General features: G+C 36.7%; 1 protein-coding gene across 3 annotated transcripts; it reads left to right on the top strand.

Moving 5' to 3' along the window:
• The first annotated feature begins 648 nt into the window (after window positions 1–648).
• On the top strand, window positions 649–25,925 carry CLDN16 (claudin 16). 3 transcript variants are annotated; one of them, XM_005545413.5, is made up of 5 exons: window positions 649–938; window positions 14,932–15,034; window positions 18,722–18,886; window positions 22,549–22,740; window positions 23,996–25,925. In XM_005545413.5, the coding sequence occupies exons 1-5, from the start codon at window positions 825–827 to the stop codon at window positions 24,127–24,129; spliced, it is 708 nt and encodes a 235-aa protein (XP_005545470.1). In that variant the 5' UTR covers window positions 649–824; the 3' UTR covers window positions 24,130–25,925. The 3 variants fall into 3 exon arrangements, with proteins under 3 accessions (XP_005545470.1, XP_073889822.1, XP_073889821.1); XM_074033721.1 differs by lacking the exon at window positions 14,932–15,034; XM_074033720.1 differs by lacking the exon at window positions 18,722–18,886.

Genomic DNA, 25,925 nt, shown 5'->3' with positions numbered 1-25,925 from the left:
TATCTTTTATTCCTCATATGAAGAACAAACATTATATAAAGAATATATGAATGCATGCATTTTCAGAAACTACAGCCCAAGGGCTCTCAGACCGTAAACTCAGAGCAAGGATTTCCACCCAGAGCTGTCTGCATTAAAATGCATACTTGTTCCCATTCTACGATGCCGAAAGGGTGGGAGCCGTGGCTGTCCCTGCTGCCCAGGTGCTACAAATCCTTCATAGGGCTGTTCTACACAACACTTTGGAATGCAAACTCCCTTGAGCAAACACTTGTTTAGCATAGTTTCGCCAGTGGCCTGTCTGTCTAAGGTAGTCAGTGAATATTAAAATAGTCCTAACAATAAAATAACACTCAGTCAACCATGTAGCCTTCTTCTGAGGGGGAGAATAGTTCACTTTCCCTAGAGGGCCTAAGAAGGATCAGTTTACAGGTTCCAGCATGGGGTGGGACCCTTCCTCCTTCCCCCGTCTTGGCACTGGCGCTTGGTCTGGTGACCACCACTAGCCCACAGTTGGGTCAGAAAACGTTACAGAACTCCTCTCTCCCCCACCCGAAACACACTCAGCCCTTGCACTGACCTGGCTTCTGATTGGAGGCTGGTTGCTTCGGATAATAACCTCCAGGACCCCACTGTTGGTTACAGCCTGTTTGTAATATTCTCACTGCAACTCAAGACACCTGCGGCAGGGTGTGAGAAAAAGTAAAAGACCAGCATTTTCACATCCCCAAGTACCAGAAACACAGAAGACTGACACTCGCCACCTAAGTGGGGTCAGGGTTGGTGTCTGCCCATGTTGCCCACTGGATGGGCTGCTTGCCACAATGAGGGATCTTCTTCCATACATCGCTTGCTTCTTTGCCTTTTTCTCTACTGGGTTTTTGATTGTGGCCACCTGGACTGACTGTTGGATGGTGAACGCTGATGACTCTCTGGAGGTAAGAAGATAGCAACTTCTTTTCGTGACCCAGGCCAGGCCAAATTCTCGCTAAGTCCACCTGCCATATACAACATTCAGTATCTTTACTAAGGCTAATGATAGCAAAAATAGGCAACACGGACTATTCGTTGAGTCTTTACATTGTCAGCTCATTTAATCCTCGTAGTTAATTTATGAGGTAGGTCTTGTTATCCCATTAAACAGATGAAGTTATTAAATAGTTCCTCTGTTTTTTTTATAAGGATAAATTTGCAGAAGGGTAATTAAATGATCTCCGCTACTGAGACCTCCAGAAATGCATATCTTCCATTGCTGCGCATATCAAATTGAGTAACATTTCGTTACCACCCTTTTTTCTAAGATAAATTTGTTACTCTTGATGACAGCATTAAGAATAGTGTGAAAGACTTTTTTAAGGAGTATTAATAATCTAAAACATTGAGGAAGAAAATGCAAGGCATACAAAACCTACCCAATTAACATGCAATAGGAAAAAACATTATCTTAATGATTTCCAAGTAAAAGAAAATATTTTGAGGGAGAAAAGGTCTTTCCAGTGCATCCCAATGTACAGGGGACAGGCATGGACTTAAGTCCTCCCTTAAAATGAGTTGCTCTAGGGAACTGACTACTATGCAAAAGATGAGTGAGTGGGTTCACGTCTGAGGATTTTATTTTTCTCATTGGAGAAGCTCAGAAAGAAGAAATTTTGAAGTTCAAAAGCATTACGTGTGGCCACAGGAATCTGAGAGAGGCAGAACTGAGTAAAAAATCAAATCTTCAGAATTAGCTGCTGTTCATTAATGAGGCTTAGGAAAATACAGGTAAGAAAAAGAAACAATATTTCAAGAGCTCAGAAAAAGGAGTATATAGCAAAACAATTTGCTTTTTACTGTGCATCCTGAAGGGAACAATTTACCCTAGCAAATGCTATAATGTCACCTCTGTAAAGTTTAGCAAAGATACTTGAGTGAGTTTATATATTTTTCTTCTAATTTTCTTTATTAAACCCTCAAATTGGAGTTCCAAATGGAAAGTAATAATCATTCTATTTTGCTGTGCATTATTTTTGTTGCTCGCTTTTTCTTGCTTTTAATTTTCCTCTGACTTCAGCATGGCATTTCAAAACGAATGGAGTTATGAATACCTCTTTAATGCTAGAAAATTACATTTCCAAAAATTGTGATAGAATTGAACTACTGTAAAGGGTGTCTGCTATAAGTGAGCCCAGTGATGCATTTTATCTGGCCACGAATATATGCAGAGAATGAAATAAATGCCCTTTGAACAGTGCTTAGGGAAAAGTACAGATAAAACGTTCTGCTGTCATTAGTTTGCCATTATCTAGACGGCCAGTGGTAGCTGATGAATAAGAAATATGGTGAACTTGAGCATAATTATAATTATGTTTTTTAAAATGCAAAAAAATGTAAAATCCCATTTAGAGGCATTGTTAAAATATTTTCTAAAACAATTTAAAAGTCTTTCTGCTTAAGCTGACATAATTGCTAACTTCATTTGATAGGAAATAGTTTTAGAAAGGGTCAAACCTTGCTGAGAGAGAGATTGAGAGTCCTGGAATTTAAAGTGTCTTCTCTCATTTTAGTACAACCAACCAATTTGCCATCTGTCCCATGAAATAATACTTCCAGTTAAAATGAATGGAAGGAGCAGTCCAGGTTACACACCTCAAGTAAACCCTTGCTAACCTTGAAAAATAGTTAATATTTCTTAGCTTCCTTCTTATTTCCCATACTTAAAATATATTGCTATAATATTCTCAAGAAGCCTTCACATTTAAAGGAAGAGGCCAGGCGTGGTGGCTCACACCTGTAATCCCAATACTTTAGGAGGCCAAGGCGGGAGGATCACAAAGTCAAGAGATTGAGACCATCCTGGCCCACACAGTGAAACCCCATCTCTAACAAAAATACAAAAATTAGTTGGGCATGGTGGCATGCGCCTATAGTCCCAGCTACTCAGGAGGCTGAGGCAGGAGAATAGCTTGAACTAGGGAGGAGGAGGTTGCACTGAGCCGAGATTGTGCCACTGCACTCCAGCCTGGCGACAGAGTGAGACTCCATCTAAAAAACAAAGAAGAACAAGAAGAAGAACCCTGTAACAAATCCGGCCTCCTCTTTCAACAATCTCTTTAGTTGTCAGTATTTTTAAAGAGACAAAAATCTCTTATAATAATTTCTACTTCAACAGGCCAGGATAGAAAGTTATATTATCCACAAATTTGAAGGTTCTGATACTAGCTCAATTGCTCTTCTCTTTTCTTGCCCCCATCCTCATTTATATATCACCTTTGGTCCATATAACAACTCACTTTATGTTTTTATTTTTATTGTTTTTATAGATGGGGTCTCACGCTGTCACCCAGGCTAGAGTGTACTGGTGCAATCATATCTCACTGCAGATTCAAGCTTCGAGGCTCAAGTGATCCTCCCACTTCAGCCTCCCTAGTAGCTAGGACTACAGGTGCATGCCGCTACAGCTGGCTAATTTTAAAATTTTTTTGTAAGAACAAGGACTTTCTCTGTTCTTTAGGCTGGCCTCCAACTCCAAGTCTCAAGTGATCCTCTTGCCTCAGCCTCCTAAAGTACTGGGATTATAGGAGTGAACCACCACAACAGCTCACTTTAATCAATTGTTGGACAAAAGTCAATGAAACAAGTGTTTTGTTTTGTTTTGATTTTTTGAGGAAAAAAAAAGGAATACCAATAGACAATTTAAATAAGAAGGAGTATTATACTTTTCTAGTTGTTTTGGTTTTTTTTTAGTATTTTTGGATGATGTTGGCATGGGAGTTAGAAGAGTTTTGTGGTTCAATTCAATATAAAAAATATATGCAATTATAAATATAAAAGGAATGATGCTACTCCTACTAGAAGAGACAAAGACAAAGCAAAAATGGTGTCTGCCTTTCAGGAGTGCACATTTAATGAGGGGAAAACAAAGATACACATGAAACTATAATAAAAAGCATAAATAAATTCATATTTTGAGAAAGAAATAAGCGAGGTATCATTGGGGAAGAAAATATACAATGATCACTTCCTATCAGGGACATCGAAGCAGGTCTCATGAAAGAAAAGGCATTTGAGCAAAGCCTTGAAACAATGTAAAGCATTTCAAATTGTAGAAATGGCAGCAGGGGCCTTTCAGATAAGGGGACAAAGTGGCAAAAGTGCAAAGTGAGGAAAAGCTCAGGGCTTGTTAGAGGAGTAAAGTGAGTAACACAAAGCAGGAGGCAGAAAAAGCTCAGATATTCTTTTTGCCTACCACACTCTACGTATCTTGAATGAAGTTCTTTGTATTGGGTAAAAATGTTACGAAAGAAAATAGCACACAGAATTGCAATGTGCACAACCCTAAATCAGTGACTAGAGGCCCTCAGCTGCTATCCTGCTCTTGTCATTATTGATTCATTTGTGTCTCTGAGAAGACGGATGGAGAGAAGAGAATTTGGGTTTTTAGATTTTTCAAGCGTGTGTTTGCATCTTAAGTTTATTAACTGTCTTCTATTAAGCAAGTCACATTTCTTGTCTTTAGCTCAGTTTTTTCAATTATATAGTTGAACTCAGTTGTTTCTAAGGTCCTTTTCAGTCTTTTTTTTTTTTTTTTTTTTTTTTTTTTTAACATCAGGTCTCCATGACTGTCTGAAACTCCAGAGAGTTGGACACTCACTAATGGACTGGTGGTGTCTGGTGCTTCCCCAGGCATTTCCATTGGGAATCTAGTGGGAGTATCCTCCATTGTTCTGTAACTTCATACACTCTCCCTTCCTTCATCTCAACTTTTTTCTCTTTCTCCTTCATTTCCTTGTTCCTTTCTTCTTCTTCTTTATTTCCCCTCTCTCTTTTCCTCCCTTTTCTTACCTCCTTCTCTTTTCCTCCCTTTTCTTACCTCCTTCTCTTTTCCTCCTATATCCTTCTTTTTCTTTCTTTCCCTTTCTCCTTCATCTCTTTTTCCCTGCATTTCTCTCTCTTTTCTTTCTACCTTTTGTCATTTCACAAATAATCTTGGACAACTTCTGTATACTTAGAACCATGGTGGGTACAGGGTTATGAAGTAGGATGAGACCTGGAGCCTCTCTAGGCTGCTCCCAGTGTAGTCAGTGGGACAAACAGGTGAACCGACAGTTATAGCATGATGGAGCAGATACTATGATAATGAAAACCCTAAGCGGGTGGCTCACTTGGTCTTGGATAACCAGTGAAAGCTACCCAAAAGAAGAGATATCTAAACTAGGACTTGAAGAACAGGTGAGTGAAGCAGGAGAAGTAGAGAGTATTCCAAGCTCAGGAAATGGCAGGAACTGAGATCAAGGTACAAGAGCACTGTATGTTTGTGGTATTTCATATATTTCATCATAGTAAGAATTCCCAGTTTATAGAAAAGAATACGGGGTTGGGTCCTCAGAAGTTTTGCATAGCATGTAAAATATAGATCTTATACCATAGGCAAGGGTTTGTCACTGTAAGCAATATGTACATGTATTTTAGAAAGATTAATCATTCTGGCTATCTGTGGGGAGAGATTGGAAGGGTAAAATGAGGTGTGGGGAGAACAACTAGGAGACTTTTGCTATAGACCAGAAGGGAAACAATAGTGGTTTGAACTTGAGTGGCAGCAAGCGTGAAGAAATATGAAATATGGGAGACTCTAAAAATATCAAATTGATGAGAGTGATAATTGACTGCCAGTGGGAGAGTAGGTGATGAGGAGAGAGAGTCAAAGTTGAAATCTGCCTTTCTGATCTGGGGCAATTGGAGGGCTGGTGATGTTATTCACCAAGAGCTTACATGAATGAAAATTAGTGACTCTACAGAAATCATGGAGCAATGTCCCTGAACCATCCTACTATTTTTTTTCCGCTTAGCTTATTATACAATACTTAGAGGTAGGAACACAATTCTTTACAGTGGAGAAGTTTACAGATTTAACTGTGTATCAGAGGGAGCTGAGATTAAATCCCACCTTACCAGGCAGTGGCTGTACGAATTTAGACAGACTCTTAAGTCGCTGTAAACCGCATTTCCTATTCAGTAATGAGAGAATAATAATACACACATCATAAGTTTCTTGTGAGAATTAAATGAGCTTGTGTCTCTAAAGCATTTGCCACAGTAGCAGGCAGATATGAATCAGCCAATAAATATTAGATATATTATTGTCTATTTGCAGTTTATTGGTTTGTTTTTGTTCTGGAGAAGGAGATGACATTTTGCATAATGTTTGCTGAACAGAGAAATAGCAGATTTAAATTCTATTCCTATTTTTGGTATTGCTTCTCTTGGAGAAATTTTGTTTACTTCTCTAAAGTTGTCGTTTGCTTTTTTTTTTTAATCAGAGTCTCTTTCTGTCGCCCAGGCTGGAGTGCAGTGGCATGATCTTGGCTCACTGAGGCCTCCACCGCCTGAGTTCAAGCGATTCTCCTGCCTCAGTCTCCCTAGTAGCCGGGACTACAAGTGCCACCACGCCTGGCTAATTTTTTTGTATTTTTTCTTTCACCATGGGGTTTCACCATGTTGGCCAGGCTGGTCTCGAACTCCTGACCTCAGGTGATCTGCCTGCCTCGGCCTCCCAAAGTGCTGGGATTACAAGTGTGAGCCACCGCACTTGGCTGCCCATTTTTATGTTTACATCTATTTCCTTTTTGTCTGACCAGGGAAATAAGACAGACAGTAAGTGAAATAGTGAAGGTTATTTATCAAATACTCACATTTGACAAAAAAAATAAATTATGAGATAATAACATTGTTAATATGTTAACTACAAGATATGTAATTCTTAATTATTTACACTGAAATAGTTTCCTCACACAGCAGTTACTGATCTCTCAATTATAAAAAGGAAAAAGTGTTTTCACAAGAAGATTTCATTTTCAGTCCATCTTTGTTAATTATTTATTGAGAATCTGCTATATACTGAGCACTAGTATGATTAAAATTTTATTACCTCAAAACAAAGTTGCTCACATTAATATTTATTTTATCTCTATAATCAGATTATCTTCTGGGATTTCTATTTGCATAATAATATTACAATTCTTTTAGACATAAAGTAAATAATAAAATTATATCCAGCTTGCCCTTTGATTATATACTTGTTTTAACTTTCCAATTGATTTCAAACTCTTTCAGCAGATGTTTGAGGCAACAAATATTCTCATATTCATCTCATGATTTCCTAAGCACCTAGCACTGATGTACATTAACGTGAACTCATGATGCATTTGCTCACATGAGTTGATAGAGCACCCAGGAACATACTTATCCTACTTGTTGAAAGAATGAATACATTAATAATAAAATATGAGGTGATTATTGAAAATCTCACATTGAACCTCAAGTAAGAAGTATGTCTGTAATGAAATGACCACTTTTTTAAAAAGCAGGATTTTATATCTTGCTATAATTTAAATATTTTCAGGATATGTATTTGGCTCATTTTTAAAAATAAAATTGGAATAAAAATCTGATTCTTGGGATATCTAATAAGGTTGATGAAGAGTATATTCTGGGCTAGAGAATGTGGCTTTTTGCTTGGTGCTTTGAAGAGAGAAATAAAAAAAGAGAGAGAAAAAAATTGATAATTTGTAATAATTCATTCAACATAAATTGTGATCCTTATCACTGGGCAATAATCATTGCAAAGTTGTAATGCCATACTTTTAAAAGGAAAACATTTTAATGTATGTAAACATTTTAAAATGTTAAAATAAAAATATTTAGAAAGTTCTGATGCATAACTTAGGTGATATACCTGTGAAGAACACAAAATTTTACTTTTCTACTCAGTTGGCATTACCCCATTTCTTATGATCTATACCTTTAGCCAGTGCTCCACAAATAACCAGAACTAAAACAAATTTTAGCAAATAAAGTCGTGTTTTTCTTTCATATCTTATAAATATAGGATATAAAGTAAAAAGAAAAGGCAACATTGATTATGATTATTTTAGTCTTGCTCCCTCATCTTTATTAAGGCCTGTGGTGACTCCATTTAGGCCCTGGGATAGTAAAAAATATAAAATAAAATGTAAAAGTAAAATGTCCAGAATCTTAATTGAAAAATTCAAATGCATTTTATGTTAAAATTGAAAATGTTTCCAGTTTTAGTGGTCAAATGTTATTTACTACATTATTATTAAAACTTTTGCATCTTAATAAATATATCTAAGTAAGTACTAAGTAGGTATCTAAGTAGGAAAGTTACATCTTTAGTGTTAAAATATATTAGCACATGGATGGTAAAGTAGTGTGAAAATTATAAATTCTTATAATTTGTATATGTAAGGTGGTTTTTTAAAATTATATATCTTAATAGCTTATTTTACTTTTAGTTGTCTGTACATTTATAATCTTAATGAATATTGACAAAGAAAAATCTTGTTTGATAGTGGTTAACAACAATAAACGTTTACAAAATCTACTCTATATTTACTGTCTCTCTCTGCAGATAGATAGATAGATAATAGATAGATAATAGATAGATAGATAGACAGATAGATAGATAGATAGATAGATAGATACACACACAGACATGATTTCCTATGTTACTAGAGAAGAGATAAATACTGAACATTGTTCAATGTCTCTAATTCTCAAGTATTTCTGAGTTTCTAATTCTCAAAAGATATATAAAAAGACAAGGCAGGCAAAATTATTGCTGCTTATAGTTCAAGACTGATAAGAAAAGAGAAACTGGGAAAGACTAGGATAGAGAAGTCTTAATGCGAAACTGCTACAGAGTCCAGAATAAGAAATCCCAGGATTAAGGAACTAATTTATGCCACTATAACTCAACCGGGAAGAGTCATCATCTCTATGGTTTCCTGACACTTTTAAGTGACATTACTCATATTTAGTGCTGTAGTAAACACTTTCCAGAGCCAGTTGAGTAAACAAGGTCCAGAATGACACCAAATCAATGTAAGCTCTTCAGTCTAAATCATAATTCTTCAGCTTCTGGATTTAGCTGGTTTTGTTTATGTAGTCAAGTAGAAATTGCATGTATTAAGTAGCAACTGTGCATATAATAACCATTTGCTACACCAGACTTCCAATGAGAGTTAATATGAATTGATTGAAAAATTGAGATTTTCAATTTCCTCAATAAACATTTATTAAGCACCTATTATGTACCAAGAGTAAGAGACTGTATACTCCTTGAAGCCAGCTGCCATGTTTGTCTTTATCTTCGCTGTATCTCCAGCATTAATATAGTCAGCATGTTGACTGGTAAATAACAGGCATTTAATAAATATAGTTTGAAGAATGACAGATGGCCTATAATTGCACATACAAAAGATAATGCAATATTTTAAATGCTGTAATCATACGGACAACTTCCTGTCAGATTTCAGGGTAGTAAATGATAAATGCCAGCTGGAGAAACTTGGGTAGTGGGGAGGCTAGTGAAAACACAGAAGTCTTTAAGATGAGGCTTAAATAATAAGTAGAAGTTTGGCAAGTTGAGAGCAAGGGGAGTTATTCTCATTAGCATAATTAGTATATACCAGGAGGAGAAAACTCCAATGCCTTAAGGAACCAAGTAGCCAGCATTCATGAGAGAGGCAGGTTGGGCAGGATCTGTGGGGAACCTGGTGAGCCCAAGCCCCACCTAAATGGGAGCAGCCACTCTTTTCTTGCTAGTCGTTGCTTCGTGAGACTGGTGAGTTCAGGTACCCAGACAGACCAAGTTTCTAAGGAAATCCTGAAATCTGAACTGTTCTGTAAAATCTCTATACTTTATTAGCAACTAACTAAGAGATTTGTTTGCTTTCCTCATGCTTGTGCCTTCTACTTTATTGTCATACCTTAAATAAACCTACTTCTCTCCATTTAGGAGATAACCCACCCTTCACTTTTGGGAACAATAGATATTCATTGAAATAATATACAAATTAGCATTGTTTTAATGTTATTTATTAATATATAAGTTGCATGTTAGAAGGACAAATTTTAAATTTAGAATCCTCTATTTCAGACAACTCTGTCAGATTAAAAGTTATTACTTAACATTTGTGATTTTTACCCTTTAAGAAAGGTTAACTATAATATTTTAAAACATCAGTCTGCTTTTTAAGAACCCTGTCTTAAAATTTTCAAGAACTTAGATTTGCTTGCTTTTTAGTTTCTAATAAGCCATTTTACAACAGAGGAATAAGTAAATGAAAGCAATAAATTATACCAGAGAGCATTCCTAAATATAATAAAAAACATGAAAAATTTTAACCTTGTCTTTTGTACACAAAGGCACCTTTAAGAGTGTCTCCCGTAAGTGCTATTTTAACACAGAAGTTTAGTTAATTACAGCCACTATTCTCACGTACCTTAACTGAGTGTGAATACCAAGCCACCTAATAGTGTGCCCCTGAGCATTAATACCTAATGAAATTGGATTCCTTGTTTTCTCTAATGAGCTCATTGCTTTTCTAAATATGGTCATTGCAGGTAAATGATCAATAGCCTTGAAACTGATACCACTACTGAATTATTTTGGCAAGATAGAAATACTCTTATTAGTGTAAAATAAGAATTTTTGAATATGCATTTCAGATCACTTTCTAAATAATGTCACATATAACAGGAATGACCATAGTAGGCTAGTTTGTTTCAGTGGCTGGCTTAGTAAGAAATTGTGGACAGTCGCTGTCTGATTTACAGCACAGTGGCTTCAAACTCATATCACCTAGCTCGAGCTAAAGTGAACTGGATGCAGTGTGTTCCTGTTAATTAAGAGACTGAGGGGTAGTCAGCTTTGAGAAAGTTTTCTGTTCCGTTTTCTGTTATGATATAGCAGTTCTGTACAAGCCGTCTCCAATATACTAGTTTCCTACAGCTGCCGTAACAAATGACCATAAATTCAGTGGCTTAACAAAAGATAACTTTATTCTCTCACAGTTCTGGAGGCTGGAAGCTTACAATCAAGAAGTTGGCAAGGCTGCGCTGCCCCTGAAAGTTCTGGAAGAATCCGTTCTTAGCCTCTTCCAGCTTCTGGTGGCTGTAGGCATCCTTGACTTGTGGCTGTATCCCTCCAATCTCTGCCTCAGCGGTCACATTGCATCCTTCTTTTCTGTCTGTTTCTCTCCTGCCATGTGTCTCTTCTAATGAAACTTGTCAGCCCACCTGGATAACCCAATATGATCTCAAGGTCCTCAGTTACATTTTCAGAGATCCTTTTTCCAAATAAGGTCATATACTGGTGGTAAGAATGTGGACATATCTTTCTGAGGGCCACCCTCTTTCTCCACCTTCACTGTGGTTAGTTAGTAAAGCCTAACACAGCCACTACTCAAGTCATTATGATGTTTAAGCACGTTACTACCACTATTTTTATGTATCGAGCATATCATTTATATTGTGTGTATATTTGTAATTTTTAATTCTTATAACCATCCTATATACAGATAAGGAGATTGAGGAACAAAAAAGGTAAGATCTTCCTCAAGGTTACAACATACATAGTAAGAGTGTCAATCTATATTTAATATTTAATGCATATGTAAATTTAATTTCTATGTAATGCACATATACATTTAGATGTTCACATTATTTAGAAATTTATGTGTTGAATTTCACAAGATAGCTGTTTATCATTAGATTTTTTGGTCTCTGGGTTACACAGGGTCAGATAATCCTCCAGAAAGTCCATGACATTGTTTCCAACTTAAACCTAAAGAAGAACATGCCAAGGTGAAGTTTGCAGAATAACAGCCTTGGGATGAGATTCAAGTTAGGGCTTACTTCACCCAAAGCTATCATCCAATACCCAATTCTGGATTACTTTATCTTAAAATGGATTTGGAATTCTTTTTAAAAACTTGTTTTTAAGCTGGGCATGATGGCTCACGCTTGTAATCCCAGCACTTTGGGAGGCTGAGGTGGGAGGATCACCTGAGGTCGGGAGTTGGAGACCAGCCTGACCAACATGGAGAAACCCCGGCTCTACTAAAAATACTAAAAAAAAAAAAAAAAAAAAAAAAGCCTGGCGTGGTGGCCCATGCCTGTTATCCCAGCTACTCGGGAGGCTGAGGCAGGAGAATCACTTGAACCTGGAAGGTGGAGGTTGCGGTGAGCTGAGATCGCGCCATTGCACTCCAGCCCGGGGAACAAGAGCGAGATTCTGCCTCAAAAAAAAAAAAAAGTTTTTAAACACTTTTAACTGTTTAAACAATTTTTTTTTTAGCACATGTGCATCTTTTTAATGGGGTACATAGTAACGTTTTGATATACATAATGTGTAGTGATCAGATTAGGGTAATTAGCATAGCCATCATCTCAAACATTTATATTTTTTTTGTTGGAAACATTAAATATCCTTTTTCTACCTATTTGAAATTATACCATTATTAACAAGAGCCATCCTAGAGTGCTATAGAACAGGGGTCCACACCTCTCAGGCCACACACCAGTACCAGTCTGTGGCCTCTTAGGAACTGGGCTGCGCAGCGGGAGGTGCGCAGTGGGCAAGAGAGCATTACCACCTAAGCTCCACCTTCTGTCAGATCAGCGGCGGTATTCGATTCTCACAGGAGTGCAAACCCTGTTGTGAACTGCACGTGCCAGGGATCTGGGTTGCATACTCCTTATAAGCACCTAATGCCTGATGATCTGAGCTGGAACAGTTTCATCCCAAACCATCCCCAACCCTCTAGCCACTGGTTCCATGGAAAAATTGCCTGCATGAAACCGGTCCCTGGTGCCAAAAGGGTTGAGGACCACTGGTATAGAACACTAGAATTTATTCCTCTTGTCTAGCTGCAATTTTGTATCTCTTAGCAAATCTCTCCTTATTCCCTGACCCCTACCCTTCCCAGCCTTCAGTATCCTCTGTCTTGCTTTTTACCGCGTGTTTTTGTTGTTGTTGTTGTTGTTGTTGTTGTTTTTGAGACGGAGTCTCGCTCTGTCGCCAGGCTGGAGTGCAATGGCGCGATCTTGGCTCACTGCAAGCTCCGACTCCCTGGTTCAAGCGATGCTCCTGCCTCAGCCTCCCGAGTGGCTGGGACTACAGGCACGCACCACCACGCCCAGCTAATTTTTGTATTTTTAGTAAAGACGTGTTTCACCGTGTTAGCCAGGATGACCCCGATCTCCTGACCTCGTGATCCGCCCGCCTCAGCCTCCCAAAGTGCTGGGATGACAGGCGTGAGCCACCGCGCTCGGCCGAGATCAACTTTTTATAGCTTCCACATATGAATAAAAATACGCAATGTTTAATTTTCTATTCCTGGCTTATTTCATTTAACATTATGTCCTTCAGCTCCGTCCATGCTGACTTGAATAAAAGAATTTCATATTTTTAAATTGCTAAATAGTATTCCATTGTGTATATATACCACATCGTATTTATCCATTCCTCTGTTGTTGGGTATCTAGGCTGATTCCATATCTTGGCTATTGTGAATAGTGCCACAAAGAGCATGGAGGTGCGGACATACTGATTTCCTTTCCTGTGAATAAATGCCCAATAATGAGCTTTGTTGGATCATAAAGAATGGGTTTTAAATACACTGCAATGCTTAGGAGCACACCCACGCACTGCTGTGTTTGAGCCCTATCTCCTCCATTAACTCTGCTTTCTTGGGGTTATCACTTAACTTTCATGTGCCCCAATTTCCTCATTTGTAAAATGGATGATAAATAATATCTCTTGAGGTCCCTTAAGAAATAAGAGAAATAATCATATGCTAAATAGTAACTGCTTCATGATATACACTCTCTATCGAATAATTATCACCAATGATAAGCATTTTACATATAAAGTAGTATTAGAGGTACAACATTCAGAATCACGATGAAGTTGCAAGCAGTAGAATTTTATTTGGCACATAACATGCTTCAAAAAACAGCACGGGGCAGAGAGTTTCATAGTGCATGTATTCCTGAATATTATTTTATTTTCAAAAGTAAAGTGTTTTTATGTTTTTTTCTTCCCACAGCAATTTAACCCCCTTCCTTTGCATTCCTCTTCTCACCCTGCTCTGTTATTTTATTCTTTCTTGGGGAAAGAATTAAGTTTTTGTTTTCCAAGATAACTCATAAACTACTAAACTATCCGCAGATACACAAGGTAATTTGAATCCGTAACCAAGTCAGAGGAAACAGTTGCGTTAGCTCTGTTCCATATGCGTGAGCTCTATCAAGCACACCTGAAACTATTTTCTGTCGGCATGTTTATCATTCTAAGAAATCTACTGTGACTTACAGTTTGTGGATAAAGTATGAGAAGGTTCGGGGCACTGGTACCTTTTAGCTCTAAGTGGATGCTTAGAGTCATCTGCACATCATTTCCAAGTAAAAATGGTTTACCGTTGTCGAGTTGTACGAAATTAATGCTCAATTTGCTTACATCCATTACATAGCTTAAGCATTTATAATATATCACTGGAGCAAGAAATAAGACTTGGGGCCTTTATATATTTTATTTATTGGCATCTTTTCATTTATTGGTTTTCTTTGCTAATTATTTTACATTTATAAACTTCATATATAAGGATAATATTTTTCTTCATGGAACTCAGTATGCATGATAAAGAAGCAATATATATTTCTAATAGACTCAAGGTGTCAACAGTTATCATCTCTTGTCATATGGTTTTTTTTTTTTTTTTGTGAGTCAATGTCAGCACAGAGACATGAAATGATGTTTTTCCATAACCATAACTCAATGGTGGAAGAAGACATAGATATTTAAATATATTTAGTTCTGTTTTTATCTCTTCTGGACATGACTTATTTCTCTACCCCCACCCTACCTGAGGAGGTGGATTCATTTCCTGACCCAGAAAGGCTTCAATTGTCAGTGCTTAAGGGAAAATATTCTAAAATGCATTGTTTGTTGTAAATGAAACTCTGATCATGCATGTAACCACTTACTTTACTATCAAACACAACAGCCAACTTCTCCCTTTCATCAAGGAGGACTGAAGTGTGCCTGCATGAATTGTTTCACACGGTGTCTTCTCTGACATCTAGGTGAGCACAAAATGCCGAGGCCTCTGGTGGGAATGCGTCACCAATGCTTTTGATGGAATTCGCACCTGCGATGAGTACGATTCCATACTTGCAGAACATCCCTGTACGTATGCCTTAGATCTCGCTGCTTGCGAGAGGAATGGAAAGGGACAGAAAACTGAGTTCGGGTCTCCACTTTGTGCTTTGTTTTCTATTGTACATTGTTAAGGCTCGGTCCAGTTTGAAATGGTTAGCAATTGAGCTCGTCTTGGAAATGTGGATTTAAATATATACTTTAGCACATTTTCTCTTTTCTCATGTATTTGTAAATTCCTTGAGGGAAAAATATTATCTTATTAATCTCTCTGTCCCCTAAAGGGCCAGGCATAGTGCCTCACACACAGTAGGCTTACAGTAAACGGCTTTTTAATCGAGATGAATTCTTTAGGGTGCTGTAATTTCATGATTAGACTGGGTAGGTTAAGTGGAAAGCATTTCAGAGACATTTTAAGCTATGACTTAGTTCAAATAGAAAGTTTACAGTTATTTCAATTGAAGGTTTGCTAAGAAAGAGAGGTGAAGATACAGTGGCAGAGGCAGAAAGAGGTAGACAGCCAGAGACAAAGACGTAGACTGTGGGGATCAGTGGAAGAAAAAACCAACACATGTGACACACTGTTACAGGCAATATTAAAGCTGGCTCCCTTATCTTCCCTACTTTTAGCTTTAAGTTATAGTTAAGGCCAGGTGCAGTGGCTCACGCCTGTAATCCTAGCACTTTGGGAGACCGAGGCAACGGATCACTTGAGGTTAGGAGTTCTAAAGCAGCCTGTCCAACATGGGGAAACCCCATCCCTACTAAAAATACCAAAAAAAAAAAGAAAAGAAAAAAAAATTAACTGGGCATGGTGGTAGGAGCCTGTAGTTCCAGCTACTCAGAAGGCTGAGGTGGGAGAATCACTTGGACCCGGAAGGCAGTGGTTGCAGCGAGCCACGATCGCACCACTGCACTCCAGCCCAGGAGACACAGCAAGACTCCATCTCAAAAATAAAATAATAAATAAATAAATAAATAAACAAACAAATAGTTACATGTTAGCAGAGCCCATGTTGCTAAGAATAAAGAAATCTCTTAAATTTAAAAATCTTACCGTTGATTCTCTCAGTCCTCTCCATGGTGTTTATTTATTTATAAGAACATTGAACCCTGCTAAGAAATACCTGTTCTGTTACAAAAGCAAAGTGGTTTTAGTCTCTTTCAAAGCAAATGATGGATGATGGCACCATAAAGCAACTTCTCTTCTCAAGATAAATAAAAAGTTAAACCCTTGGAATGTGACTTTGCCCCTGAACTGCTATTTCAGTCCAGAGGAAAGCACTTAAAAGGAGCAGTGCTCTAAAATTCTTCATCTGCTATTTAAAAGTTGAGTGCCTGGAACATTTTTTAAAACATAGTTCATAAAGCCTTTGTTTTATTTTTGTTAAAAAAGATTCTCTTAATTCCTTTTCTTTTCCCCTCTCTATGTGAACCTAGTTCTACCCACGAAGAAACACTATTTGCTGAATAGGAATGAACATTTAGCCTATTCTAAAAATTCATTAAAGTGGATTTTAATACATAAGCTGAGAAGAAAATGAAAGATTAAGTATTTCAGACTTTTAAATACTGTTATATGCATTTATACAAGAAGAAAATATAATCACTCATAAGCTCACTACATAGAGAAAACCACCATTTATATTTTAATATGTTCCTTTTTCATCTTTGACCTATGCCATCACATTTTTCCCTTTTTTAACCTATTACTTTCAAATAAGACAGTAAAGGCCCATTCCCTTTCTTTAAAAAATTCCATCTTCTTTAAAGACAGCAGAGATGAAAATGGACTCTAGGAAAATGACATATCTGTGCCCTCTTGGTTAGGATGTTACATATGAGGAGGTGGGATTTTATTTTTACTTTTTGCTATCTTTCATACAACTACAATTAGATAACTCTTTCCACTGTCCTGTATACTTAGGGTGTTTAATCCAGACAAGTATGTTTGTCGTGGCTCCAGTTGATATGGATAATTTGAGTCCCCACAAATCAGCATATTAACAGCATTCTGATAGTCAAATCTCGCATGATTCCAGAAAAAGAAATTTCTTACTGGCCAGCATGATCTATCTGCTTTCAGGAATCCCCTCCTGGATCCAGGCTGGCCATGGGGCCCCTGGTCCACCCCATCGGCTCTTCAGAGACCCTACATGTAGGATAGGAGTTGGAGCGTTCCGAAGGGAAGAAGATCTAGGCCCATGAGAGTTTGGATGAGTTCAGACCACCCTATCCTGATGGTATAGCTGGCCCCAGGTAGTCCCAGGTTTCAAAAGAGTACTTGGAAAATTTCATGGGAGGCTATCCAAAGGACAAGAACCTTTTGGTTTAGAGCCCTGAGTAGGAAGCCTGCTTGTATATGCTATTTAGTGATCAAGAAGATATGTTGAAATAGTGGTATTATCTAATAGGTTACATATTTTTCTCTTTCCTCATTTTGAGAAAAATGAGTCTTAGATTTGGAACATTTAAATTTTCTGAAATAATGCTAGATTTTGAGACCTTATGAATTCTGTTTTAGAGACAAATATTCATATATATTAAGATAATTATAAATAGTATGTTTACTTATTAATGAGTTTGGGGCTGATTTTATGCATTGATTTTCTCTCTCAGATGAGTCACACTTTTTTTATTTTAAGTTCAGGAATATTGTCTGCATATTTGCAAACAACATGTTTCCAAATAAACCCTAAGGTTACCTACCATTGGGTAAAAATTATTTAAAATACAAGGAAACCCCAGATCAATATGAAAATAAAACATAATTGCTGTACCATAAAAGGAATACATTTTATTACTCTTATCCATCAGCCAGCTAGAATAGTAGTAGTTCTGATTTCAGTTAATTAACCTTCTATTTGAGATATGATTTCCCTAAGTTGAGCTCAGCATAACTATAACTCAGAGTTCTGGAGGCTTTCACAGTTGAAGATGCTTCTGCTGCAGAAGATGATTGCTACTATTCCACTTTCATCTTCCTGATCTTTTCTTTCCTGGACTGTCTACCATATATTCTTATTCTTATTGTCTGTAGCTATAAAATATGGTCATTTGACAATGCAAGGTTGAAGGCTTAATATGTAATATTGGCCAAGAAGAGTCATGATTTAAATAGCTGAAAGAGAAAATGATCTAATTTCCAGAAATTATCTTCTACTTAATAGCACAAACTAACTCTCCTTCTTCTAAAGATCTCCTGATGGTTTCTTCTATCTTCAATTGACACAAAGAAGTCTTGAAATATTTTATTCTGCTTCCCTGTGTCAAATTTTAACCAATTATTATTTTTAAATAAAATTTTAAACAATTATAGTGATTATTTATTCAATATTTATTAAGAAATTTTTGTAGAACAGATATGCTACCTTCGATTCCGCAATTGGCTACAATATTTGTGAATGAGACATTTTCCAGGGCAGGAGGCAAAAAGGAAAACATTTCTTTAGTCCCCACTGTCTACCAGGATGCTATCTGCTAGTATACCAACAAAACTAAGTAGTAAACTGTGCTAAAACAATTAATGATGTCAATAATCTCATTTTTTTAGTTTTAAACATTAGGAGTACTCATGTGTAAGTTCATACAAAGTCTGACTTTTGCCAGTGGGGTGTGTTACTGTTACCGACTTGTCTGGTTTTCTTGCTATATCTCTGTGAGTTAATATGGTTCCTTCCTCTGACTGTGCTTTAACCATATGCCCTGGTCTTCCAGTGAAGCTGGTGGTAACTCGAGCGCTGATGATTACTGCAGATATTCTAGCTGGGTTTGGATTTCTCACCCTGCTCCTTGGTCTTGACTGCGTGAAATTCCTCCCTGATGAGCCGTACATTAAAGTCCGCATCTGCTTTGTTGCTGGAACCACATTACTAATAGCAGGTATTGGTCTGGCTGGACTAGCAACTGGGGTAGGGAGACTCTGCTAAGGACTTGAGGTGAAGGAGAGTGTTGTGGTGAAGCTGCTCACTTTCGGATTATTTGTGGCTTCCTTTTCTAGATTGAAAAACTAAAGATCACATCTACCAGTCCTGCTTACTTTAGCTTTGAAGTCAGATAATTAGTCTTTTGTTAATATCTCAGAACAAAATATGAAGCTCTCAGGCCGGGTGTGGTGGCTCATGCCTGTAATCCCACCACTTTGGGAGGCCAAGGCAGATAGATTACTTGAGGCCAGGAGTTCGAAATCAGCTGGTCAACATGGTCAAACCCCATCTCCACTAAAAATACAAATCTAGGCATGGTGGTGCATGCCTGTAGTCCCATCTACTTGGGGGACTGAGGCAGGAGAATCCCTTGAACCCAGGATGTGGAGGTTGCGGTAAGCAGAGATCGCGCCACTGCACTCCAGCCTGGGTAACAGAGCAAGACTCCATCTCAGGGGTAAAAAGAAAGAAAGAAAGAAAGAAAGCTCTAAAACTATGTTTTAGCCATTTAAAAAGTTACATAACTAATTATCTTATGATTATTACTAAAGTTAAAATCCTAAAGTAAACCCCAAACTTCTACCTCCTTGCCTGTACCCACCTCCACCAACTCCACCAACTCTTTTTAACAATAAACTAACAATTGTGCCAAGTCCTATGTTGTCCCATGTGCTAACCCATTTGTTCATAAATGTAACAATAAACAGATCATATTGTTTTCCCCACTTACAACACAGATAAAGAAACTGAAGTTCTGAAGACTACTCAAGCATATTTATTAGTCAAGCTTGACTAATAAACAACACATCAAAAAGCACTTTAAATAGTATTTATTAGTGAAACAGCAAAATCATACTTTATTCAGGTCTGTCTTCAACTTCAAAGCTTAGTCCTCTTCTTTTTTTATTAGACAGAGTTTCACTCTTGTTGCCCAGGCTGGAGTGCAATGGCACAATCATGGCTCACTGCAACCTCCACCTCCCAGGTTCAAGCGATTCTCCTGCCTCAGCCTCCCTAGTAGCTGGGATTATAGGCATGTGCCACCATGCCTGGCCAATTTTGTATTTTTAGTAGAGATGGGGTTTCTCCATGTTGGTCAGCCTGGTCTCAAACTCCCGACTTCAGGTGATCCGCCTGCCTCGGCCTCCCAAAGTGCTGGGATTACAGGCGTGAGCCACCGCGCCCAGCCAGTCCTCTTCTTTTACAACATAATGTCGTCTTCTTGTCTGTTAGCAGGAAAAATCTTGTCTGCTAACAAAGCGAATATAAGTGGGAGGCTGACCGGGCAGTGTGGGGTAGTAAATCGATATGGAGTTTGGAACTAAAAACACTTGGAGATATGTATGTGTGGTATCTTCACCCATGTCTCTGTTTCCTAATCTGCAAAGGAGCATGAAGCTAAGGTAGTAACATGTACCCTGAATTGCTATGTGAAGATGCAATGTGGGCACAGCAAACTCTGAGCTGACTGCCTAACCCTTTATATGCTTAAAACTTGGGCCTCCCTGATTTTTGACACAGAAATGTTAAGTCAACGTCCTAATAATCCTCAGATTGTATTATAAAGTTACAGAAATTTAGAATTCTTCCCTTCTGTAAGTCATTTATTTCAATATCCCACTTACTGACAGCATTGAACTTTTTAATATACAATGTATTTCATTTAAGATTTAAATATTATTTAATTATTTACAGCTATGCTATTTTGTTCCAGAATATTTTTGAGGCATCATCAGTAAATAGCCCATCTTATGCAAAACAACAAAACAAATAACATTTAAAAAATAAGTCATTGAAGAAAATCCTGATAGGAATGACTGAAGAAATAACTAAATTGAAAGACAAAGCATGTCCTAAGCTTTGGAAACATTATTTAGAATTAGTGTGCTATAAAATTTATTTTTTAAAGTCTATAATCTCTTTTGAAGTTTTAGAAAAGGAATTTCTACCTGAAAACTGCAGACGATGGTATTATAGAAACGCTATTGCAATATATACTGCATTTTCTAAAGGTTATGTATTTATTATCTGTCTTTTTTTTTTTTGAGATGGAGTGTCACTCTGTCTCCCAGGCTGCAGTGCAGTGGCGCGATCTCGGCTCACTGCAAGCTCTGCCTCCCGAGGTCACGCCATTCTCCTGCCTCAGCCTCCCGAGTAGCTGGAACTACAGGTGCCCGCCACTATGCCTGGCTACTTTTTGTATTTATAGTAGACACGGGGTTTCACCATGTTGGCCAGGATGGTCTCAATCTCTTGTCCTCATGATCCGCCCGCCTCGGCCTCCCAAAGTGCTAGGATTACAGGCGTGAGCCACTGCGCCCAGCCTATCTGATCCTTCTTAAAGTTCTTACATTAAACAATTAAGAGAAGAATACAGTTAAATAGTGATTTAAATTGATATCACAGACTCTCTGGGGAAAAAAATGTAAAAATTTTTGGAGACTACATATTTTATTTTTTTTTTTAGATTTGGGAAAAACAAATATTTATTTCGTTAGACAGTAAAACAACTCTGGAAAGTAATCTGAAGAGATTCTTTGTGAAGACATGCATCTAATTTAGCACAGAGTAGCAGAACTTTGAAATGAAGGAAAAGCAGGATCCAGTTATTTGGGTATTGGTGGGCAAGATCTTGATCTTAACAGTAATGTTGATATAGCTTCAGGATATCAGTAAGCACACATTTAGAAGTAAATAACTGAAATCCAACTCAAGCAGACTCAGACAACCTATAGATTACTGATTTCTTCTAATTGCCTTCTGCTAGACATTGAGCGTGTGGAGACTACGTATTTCAAAAACACTCTTTTAATACAGTGTTTTGTCCTCCAACTCACCACATTTCTTTATTGCATCCAGGCTTCGACATGCAACTTATACCTTTAAAATACCAGGACTCTAGTGGCGTCATTTCAAACCAGTTAATTGTTAGAGAGGCTAATCTGTGGAGATGTATTCAAAGGGAATAACATTTCTTGCTCCATTCTAATATGGTGTGGGGGTATTAGATAAAGGTTTATTTGAAAATAAAAACAATTTTTACTTCAATTGTTTGTTTTTGACTTAAAGACACTGAAATCAGTGACTTTAAAAACAGTTTTCATATGGGTGCTGATTACGTAGCTGGCGTAGCTTCAAAAGGGGGTAGAGGGAGCATTAAATACTCATAATGGTATTTACTGACAATTAAAAAATCAGTATGGAATGAACATATGCTCTATGTTGTTTGTGTTAGACTATATTCTTTTTCTGTTTTGTTTGGTTTTGTTTCTAGTATTTTCATTTATACAATACTAACATGGCATCGGAAAGACAGGAAAATCAAAGAAAACCATAACGATGAATTTCCATTTATACAAACCGATGAGTACTGCATTATTTCATTTTTGTATTTTCTCTATGTATAAAGTGAGGTAAAATTTTAAAAAGATACAAGATGGAAAGCAAAAGGAAGAGACAGAAGAAATGTCCAAACTTTGGTTCGCCCATGAATCCATGTTTCTGTTTTTACCTCTCTGAATGACGCCAGCCATTTTGGGTAGTAAACAAAACAGGTATTTTGGGATTTAAATTCAGAAAATGTCCCCTATTATTTGTAGCATCCTCCCTTTCTTTCAGGCACCCCAGGAATCATTGGCTCTGTGTGGTATGCTGTTGATGTCTATGTGGAACGTTCTACTCTGATTTTGCACAATATATTTCTTGGTATCCAATATAAATTTGGTTGGTCCTGTTGGCTAGGAATGGCTGGGTCTCTGGGTTGCTTTTTGGCTGGAGCCATTCTCACCTGCTGCTTATACCTTTTTAAAGGTAAGAATAAAATAAAATAGCAAACTTCCTTGCCTCCACTATCATTTTTCCCAATCCAGTGGAAACACATTTCACAAGAAAAAAAAATGCTATTTATTTGAATTCCTACCTATTACTTTAAAAATTCCAATTGTTCAAGGACAACTGAATTGTAATACTCAAACTTTATTACCCAGTTAGTGCTATATTAATTGAAAAATATATATTTTACCCAGTTAGTGCTATATTAATTGAAAAATATATTACTCAGTTAGTGTTATATTAAATGAAATATAAAATCCACAACTACAAGCATGTCCAATATTCAAATGTCTAATAGTTATCTTAATGTATTATGATTATACATATATACACATATATGCATGTATATGCATATACATATACATATATGTATATAGGTATACATATTACAATTATACATATACATATACACTACATGTATAATTGTAATACATCAAAATAACTATTATACATTTGAATATTAGATATGGTCGTAATTGTGGATTTTATTTTTCAATTAATATAACACTGGGTAATAATGTTTGAGTATTACAATTCAGTTGCCCTTGAACAATTGGAATTTTTAATGGTAATTGGAATTTTTAATGGTAACAGGTAGGAATACATATAAGTATGTATATGTATACATACATATACATGTATATGTATATTAGAATTATAAATATATGTGTATATACATATATACAATTATACCTTTATAATTGTATGCATATATAGGTATATATACATCTAATTGTAATACATTAAAATAACTTATGCATTTGAATATTGGACATGGTTGTAGTTGTGAATTTTATATATAAACATGTATATATATGTATATATATTTTGCTGTATTACAGTTATACATACATATATATCTTCACCCACTCAACCTAATGTATGTTTAGTGTTAAACGGAGAAGTGGACTAAGATCCAGCCAAATATTTCTTTTTAAAGAATTTAACATGTTATGTTGGGTTTCTAAAAATATCACCTAAAAAACTGAGGGAATACCTCTCCTGATGAAGAAAAAAATAAAAGGAAATCTACTTTACTGAATTTTAAACCTAAAAGTAACTTTCAGAATGAAAATCTTAAATTGTCTCCTAGGATTCTTCTTAGAGTTCCAAAATGATACCTTCTTTGACTATCTATATTCTTGCTCCTTTTGAGGAAAAACATGTACAATGGTGTTTTATAATTTTCCCAAGTTCACTGAGTCCTACTTATTTTTATATCTCTTTCAAACAGGTGTTGGACCTGGGAGAAACTATTCTTATTCCTTGAGGAAAGCCTATTCAGTTGCAGGTGTTTCCATGACCAAGTCATACTCAGCCGCTCGAACTGAGACTGCCAAAATGTATGCTGTAGACACAAGGGTGTAAAATTCACATCTCAGTCTGTGCTTACATATGATTTAATTAATCAATATGGCTACATTGATAAAATAGTAAGTCAATCCAGAAACAGTTATTTAGAATTCATATTGAACTAAATTAATTGCTACCTTAATCAAAATGTTTGACTCTCCTATACTTTTCCTTTCTATTACTGTCATATTTTCCCCTCGTTCTCTCTGCTAACCTTCCTTACGCACACACTTTCCCTATATTTTAAGATAAGTCTTCTAGAATGTAGAACATTCTAGAATGTTTGTGATTTCTATATATCTATTAGAGATTATGACATGGTACTATTAAATGAAATAATGCTTAAATAGAAAGCAATCTTAAAAGAGGCCAGGAACCCTAATCTTTGAAAAGATGGACAAACTTACTTTTCTCCCTAGCTTTTGGTTCACTTTTTGTACTTTTAACAAGTGGGTGAATTATTTGATAACTTTGAGGAAGATTATTCTTTTATATTCATATTAGTATATCAATGCCTACCATTACTCTGATTGTATTAAAACAGAAAAAGAAAATAACAACTTGGTATAGCAGCTACTGGTGAGAGTTAAAGACAAGATCTGCCCCCCGCCTCCAAATGTCAAAGGCAAATGCTGAATTGATACTGGAGCTCGTGGTGACTTTCCACCTCACTAACAGCATAAAGGATCTGTGTATTATTTCACCACTGTTCTAGCTTTGCTGATATATTACCAAATTATTAGACTGCAGAAGTAATAGCTCAACCAGAGAATTTACTCATTTATTGATTAAACATCCAAATACTATTGTAATGTACTATGTTAGAATTCACCAATTCAAGTGCCCACACACCACTGAATCATCAGCACCAAGGAACGTATTAGACATATGGCAAAATTCAACAAATATATGTTGATTTAAATAAATAAAGGTTCACGACTCTACTAAAAAAAATCAATGTTCTGGTGGGGCACTGTAGCTCACGCCTGTAATCTCTGCACTTCGGGAGGCCGAGGAGGGTGGATCACGATGTCAAAAGATCGAGACCATCCTGGCTAACACGGTGAAACCCCGTCTCTACTAAAAAAAATACAAAAAAATTAGCCAGGCGTGGTGGCGGCGCCTGTGGTCCCAGCTACTCAGGAGGCTGAGGCAGGAGAATGGCGTGAACCCGGGAGGCGGAGCTTGCAGTGAGCCGAGATCGAGCCACTGCACTCCAGCTTGGGCGACAGAGCGAGATGCCGTCTAAAAAAATAAAAATAAATTAAAAAATAATAAATAAATGTTCCTCATAAAATGTGGGTTTTGGGGAAAATATAGAATTACATATACATTTAAAGAAGTCGCTAATGAAATTTCATTCATATTCGTAATGCAATCATGTTGAATTTTTTTAAATTGTAGCATTTTATAAAATGTGTGTAAAATTTAATCTCCAGTTTTCTAATTACTTGTCATTCACATTAATAACATTAGTACCCTTAAGGTGCCCTTGCAATGCCTGAAAAGAAGATCAACTCACCCACCCAGAAATTAGTTCTTTGAAAAAAAGAAATTAAGTTGTGAATTTATAAAGACCTTGAAATAAGTGTTTCAAATTTAAAGAACAAAGAATGATGTGAAAATGAGATTATGATTCCTACTACATGGATTAGCATTCCAAGACTGTTGTTTATTGCTTCCCACAGTATCTTTATCCGTATTCTCCGAAGCAGTTCCAATCTAGTTGGAAAATTAACAGAATTGATTTAACTTTGTCTCATTTTTATTATTAACTGTGTAATTGACATTAAAAATATTTGTAAATCATA

This window comes from Macaca fascicularis, chromosome 2, assembly GCF_037993035.2.
Source record: "Macaca fascicularis isolate 582-1 chromosome 2, T2T-MFA8v1.1".
Taxonomy (NCBI): domain Eukaryota; kingdom Metazoa; phylum Chordata; class Mammalia; order Primates; family Cercopithecidae; genus Macaca; species Macaca fascicularis.
Note: the sequence above shows the minus strand (reverse complement) of the source record. Positions and strands in the feature narration are given on the sequence as shown.

Coding starts and splice junctions, on each gene's coding strand:
- CLDN16 (XM_005545413.5), top strand. CDS start 825: ATGAGGGATCTTCTTCCATACATCGCTTGCTTCTTTGCCTTTTTCTCT. Junction 15,035..18,721: donor CATACTTGCAGAACATCCCT/GTACGTATGCCT, acceptor CTGGTCTTCCAG/TGAAGCTGGTGGTAACTCGA. Junction 18,887..22,548: donor AACCACATTACTAATAGCAG/GTATTGGTCTGG, acceptor CCTTTCTTTCAG/GCACCCCAGGAATCATTGGC.